At 32.4% G+C, this 6,000-nt stretch overlaps 1 protein-coding gene across 1 annotated transcript; it reads right to left on the bottom strand.

Annotated features, from left to right (window-relative positions):
* Nucleotides 1–3,002: 3,002 nt before the first annotated feature.
* Nucleotides 3,003–3,935, bottom strand: LOC125107242 (olfactory receptor 6C2-like). Its single transcript, XM_047742142.1, has one exon. It carries the CDS (start codon nucleotides 3,933–3,935, stop codon nucleotides 3,003–3,005), a length of 933 nt encoding a protein of 310 aa, XP_047598098.1.
* Nucleotides 3,936–6,000: the final 2,065 nt, after the last annotated feature.

Here is a 6,000-nt window from a genome sequence, read left to right as displayed (position 1 = left end):
TGATTAAATCCATGGCCACAGATACAGAATCCTTGTGACTTAATCAATGCATAAACTTCCTCAAGATAGATGTGCTGTCATAAGCCCAGGAAATATTTTCTTTTACTTTCCATCACTAAAAAGAAAGGCTAGTACAAAGGAACTTCCAGTAGCTTTGGAAAATTTGATGTTTTAAAATCTTTGCTAGTGTATAGAAATGCAACTAATTTTTGTTATTGATCTTATATGCTGCAAACTGGCTGTACTTATTAGTTCTAATAGTTGTTTGTGGATTTTCTATATACTACATCATGTCCCTTCTTCATTTCCTGTCTTTTTTCTTTTCTTTCTTTCTTCCTCTAATTACCCTGGGAAAAACCCCTCTAGTACAGTGTTAAATAGAAGTGGTGAAAGCAGATATCCTTTTGTTACTGATCATAGGGAGAAAACATTCAATCTTTCCCCATTAACTATGGGTTACCTGTAGATGCTTTTATGAAGTTGAGGAAGTTACCTTCTATTCCTAGTCTTTCAAGTGTCTTTATCACAAAAGGTTGCTGGATTTTGTCCAATGTTTTTACTGTGTCACTTGTGATAATCATGTGTATAATATGTAACATTTATACATTAAGAAAAGTTTTCTTTTTTTGCATTTTTTGGTTTATTTTTTATTGATCAGCAGTTAACAAAAAACCCTGCAACTTATTATTATTATTATTATTATTGCTTGGTAATTGACATTTAATATTCTACCATTTTGTAGATGAAAATCTATTTGAAAGAAATTTTCTTTATTTTCACCCAATTATATATATATATATATATATATATGCATATATATATATATATATATATACCCAAACCTTCATATATAAGTGGGATTATATGATTAGTGTTTTATTTTGATTTTTTCCTTTGTCTTATTTTACCCATTCTTCTTTCTAATTACATTGTTTAGTTTCTGCTTCTGATAACTTTCATTAAAATTTGTTTTCTTTAATATTTTCTATGTTCAGTGATTGTAGGAAAATAAATATTCTGCAATACATAAATAATCTGTGCATTCACACAGACACATGCTTATACTGAAATTTTCCAACCTGGAATATTGGCTCTCTTTCTTTTGTTCTAATTAAATTTTATATTCTTTTAAGAGATTTTATACTTTCTTTATATATATACTGCACTTCTATGTTAAATTTGTTCTCTTGGTAATTAAACCAAGATAACATTTTATGACCAAAATAACATTTGCTCATTGATTTCCTGTTGTTTTTTGCTATTACAGTCTACTTCTTTTTAAAATATTTTCCATTTTTTCAGCTAGAATACCAAATTCCCTTACTAGTTCCATTAGTTTCCTATTAGTTCCTTGAGTTTTCTGTGTGCGTAAGAATGCCCTCAATATAAAAAAAGATATATCGAATTTCATCAACTTTAAGACAACATCAATTGTAAAGCATGCCATTATACTATTTATCACAATTGAAAAGAAAATGTTGACAATTAGCCTATGAACAATAGTAGATGCCATCCATTGTATGAAATATCTAAATTTCAGAAAAGCAAAATGTGAATAATACTTTAAAATCAAGGAAATACCATTGTTTTATTTATTCTTTCCCATATTTATCATGAATATTTTGTTTTCTTATGTCATCTTCCAAGATCTAATAAACGATGGAGCATTTCTGATTTTTACTCATCACATTCATTGGGGTGGGGTTTATCTGTATTAGAGTTTACAAAGAACTGGCTTTTGGATTTTTTGAACTTATTTAATTGATTTGAGTTTCTACCCACAGTAACATTTTCATTTACTTTTGTTTTCAATATTTTTTTTTCCAAATTTATTAGTTTAAATTCCTCACTTTTGGTCTAGTTTATATATTTTTAAAAAGTGAATTTATTTAAGATAACAGAATTCTTTCTACTACAGCTTTTTCATTGCTCCAAATAATTTGTGATGGCATGTCTGCATTTCATTACTTTCCAGATAACAATTAGTTAATTTGATGTAAATTCCTTAATTTCCAAGGAATTATACTGATGTGGATTTTTCATTCTTTGTAGATAAAACTCTGCATATTATGGTTATGGCAGAATTTGGACTTTAAGAGCTTAATTTGTATTAGATGTAGGCACAGGCTATTAAATACATTGGGGAATGTTTTCCCCTTGACTCAGAGCTCTAAAGGCAGCAGATGATATTTTTTTCAGAAACAAAGTAATCTTTCTGTGAAAATGAGCTTGGTTTCCTAATTCAAACCTTCACTGAATGTGCAGCTATTGTCCTGTCCCAAGTACTTTCCACATTAATCCTGAGACTTTAAGCCCAAGCCTTTGTGATCCATAATGCGATGTCCTGCACCTACCCTCCAGTCTATGCTCACCTCAGTACCCAGTAGTCATTTTGTAGATTATTACTGTACTTTTAGTTGAATCTTTATTTCTGACACCTCCTGTTGACCACTTTGCAATGATTTCAGCTATAGAGTTAAGGGAATATTTATTACATATTATCCAGTGTTTCTGTGTGTTCATTATAGAGTATTTTCATCTATTTTCTCAACATTGGAAGTGCCATTACTCTTTTTCACATGCATTTTAAATTATGTGATTATTCATCCATTTTAGACATTTTACCTAAAATTACTCCTACTACATGTGTTTAGATATTATTGTGTATATTGAAGAGCTACAAACAATTTTATCTTATATTTTCCTGAGGAATAACTCTTACTATATATATTGTAACAAAATCATGCAGTTAATTTCTCTTCAGAATAGCAGGATAGTTTTTTAGAAATTGATATGCAAAATTATCAAATATTGGTTTGAAAAATCAAAACACAAGAATGGCATGAGCAGGGCTCAATGGAAGGTTGGTTAAAAAAGTGTTGAGAAAATTAATGTAACAGAAATATATGTTATTAAGAAACAAGTTTATAGACTTCAAAATAAAATGCCTGTGGACATTTATTCTTGTTTTTGAGATATTTTAAAGATAATATTTCTTTTATTTAATTGAGAGTAAGGCAAATTCTTTTGACTGAGTCCTCAAAGGCTTTCTTAACTTGATTGTTTCTCAAAGTATAAATAAATGGGTTCAAGGTAGGTGAAATAGAGAAAATGAGCAGTGAAACCACTTTATTAATGGTCACTTTTTCCTTTGCTGTAGGATTCATATAGATGAAAATGCATGTGCCATAGGTGATGGAGACCACAATCATGTGGGAAGAACAGGTTGAAAAGGCCTTTTTCCTTTGTTGAACAGAAGGGAATCTAAAAATTGTCTTGATGATATAAGCATATGACAGAACCACACATGTAAGTGTCATATTCAAGGTCAGCACAGCACAGATTATAACTGTCCATTCCATGAACCATGTATCTGAACATGAGATTTTCACTAAGGGACATGCATCACAGCCAAAATGATCAATTATGTTAGAGTCACAAAATTTTAGATTTAAACCCAGGCTAAGAGGTGGGATTATTATACATAAACCAGCCATCCAAGAACAGATGATGAGAGTCCTGCAGGCACTGTTGCTCATGATGATCACATAATGCAAGGGTTTGCAGATGGCCACATAGCGGTCATAGGACATGGCGGCTAGCATAAAAAACTCTGATACCCCACAGAGGTCGGTAAAAAACACTTGGATGACACAAGCATTGTAGGTAATAACGTTGTCACCTGTTGCTATGCTATACAAGTATCTGGGAATAATGGCAGATATGAAGGAGATCTGCAAGAAGGAGAAATTTTTTAAGAAAAAGTACATGGGTGTTTTAAGGTGGGAATCCACAAAAGTGAGTATAATGATGGTCAAGTTTCCAGTTACACTCAGTGTGTAGGTCAGAAAGAGAAAGATAAAAATCAGAACTTGCAGCTCAGGGTCATCCGTAAGTCCCAGCAGAATGAATGTTGTTATTGTACTGTTTCTCATCACTGACTTCTGACTTCTCTCCAACCTGCATGTGATATTCAGATAAATGTTCTCATTGATTATAGATTATTTTAACTGTTCTAAAATATAATGTATTCAAGCTTTTATATTTCATTATGTTTTTAACATAAATATATATTATATGTATACTTACATTTTATGCCTATCCTGTACTTAGGATTTTCCCATGTGACCAAGTAGATTACTGAGGGAGTGTCATTTTAAGGGTAAAAATGTTCTCTCCTATTGAGAAACTGAGTCACAAAATTTCATGCTCAGTTTCATATCTTTTCTTGACACTTTGGGTCTTTTTAGAAAAACAGTGCTAATATAACTTGGGTTCACTATTTAGACACTAGAGCAAAACTAGAGGTCTTTAGGGACACCCAAGTGGCTCAGTAGGTTGGGCATCTGCCTTCAGCTCAGTTCATGATCCAAGGGTCCTGGGATCAAGTCCTGTATTGGGCTCCTTGCTCAGCAGGGAGCCTCCTCCTCCCTCTGCCTGCCTCTCACCCTGCTTTTGCTCTCTCTCTCCGACAAATAAATAAATAAAATCTTTAAAAACAAAACAAAACTGGAGGTCTTTGTTCCAAAAGAAGATTTTTGTTCTTTGGTGTGTTTTTTAGGTTAAGTGAGCTTAATTCTTATGAACAACTTCACAACCTGCTGATTCCCCTACCTCCTGCTACAGAGCCTAGCTATTTATCTTTCTGAATATTTGCATTACCAGCTGAATTTGTGTTACCTTTACTGCTGATACAAGTGATGACTGCCTTCTCTTCCCTCTCTCATCTTCCAGTGAATGAATTATTTTATTTTCATTGATGTCATACCTATAGGGATTCAGATAAGTCCAATACACAATCAAGATCTTAAACATTGAGGTTTTCTGGCATACCAAGTTTCTTTGTGTTATGAGCAAATTCACTTTATTATTTAATTTACTGTGTTCTCTTCTCACTGAGATTGGGGTAGAATTGTTTTTTGCAGAAATGTTTGGGACTATTTGCCTCATTCACAGTGTTTCTAATATATAGAAAAATTGCTGAGGATCAAGGTTTACTCAAAAGTTAGAATCCTTCTAGGAAGTTTAGTTTTTTATTCAACCACTATCAAATAGTTCTATCAAATTTAGATGCAAAAGGAATATTTTATATTTATATACTTTGCAGCCCACCCACTTTCCTTTCATGTTTTCTCTGAATCTCTGAGATAATGTGTATTATAGTGAAATCTTACTCAGCCCCCAAATGTTGAACATTATCCAATTTTCAAAATATAGTCATTTTTTCCCCAAGATATTATAACCTACTTCATGATGGAAGTTAGTAAGTTGACACGAAAGTGTAACTAACTGATTTTGTTTATTCTGTCTTTCTATAGAGTTTTCAAAATGAGCACAGGACTCTGTCATGAGATGCTGTCATTTCAGTCATTATGGTGTTCTTTTCAGGGATCGGAAGAGGAATATGAGTGCATGCTTATATACTTCTATATATAGGAAGACAATTTATTTTATTTTATTTTTTTTCAGTGTTCCAAGATGCATTGTTTATGCATCACACCCAGTGCTCCATACAATACGTGCCCTCCATAATCCCCACCACCAGGCTCATCTAACCCACCTCCCCTCCAAAATCCTCAGTTTGTTTCTCAGAATCCACAGTCTTTCGTAGTTCATCTCTCTGTCCAATTTCCCCCAATTCACTTATCCTTTCCTTCTTATAGGAAGACACTTTATTTTAAATTTGAGGTTGGATATCTATTCAAAATTACCCTAAATACTTCTTACATTAAGTTAGATACAGATTGTTTACGTATCTTATGCATACAATGCTCCAGGTAATGCCATTTATCTACACAAGGGAAAGTCATTCTAAAAAATGAAGTATCATGCATATATCTTAGATACACTGAAAATATTAAAATCATCACTGCAAATCTATTTTCTTTCTTAGATGTAAATATAACCTAGAGCCTATGAAGGGAACCACAGTCAAAGAGACAAACTTTATTGTACTTACTTTTCTGTTAGTAGATCAGAGCTTCTGTTGTTTGTTTTACC

Source organism: Lutra lutra, chromosome 8, assembly GCF_902655055.1.
Source record: "Lutra lutra chromosome 8, mLutLut1.2, whole genome shotgun sequence".
Lineage (NCBI taxonomy): Eukaryota > Metazoa > Chordata > Mammalia > Carnivora > Mustelidae > Lutra > Lutra lutra.
Note: the sequence above shows the minus strand (reverse complement) of the source record. Positions and strands in the feature narration are given on the sequence as shown.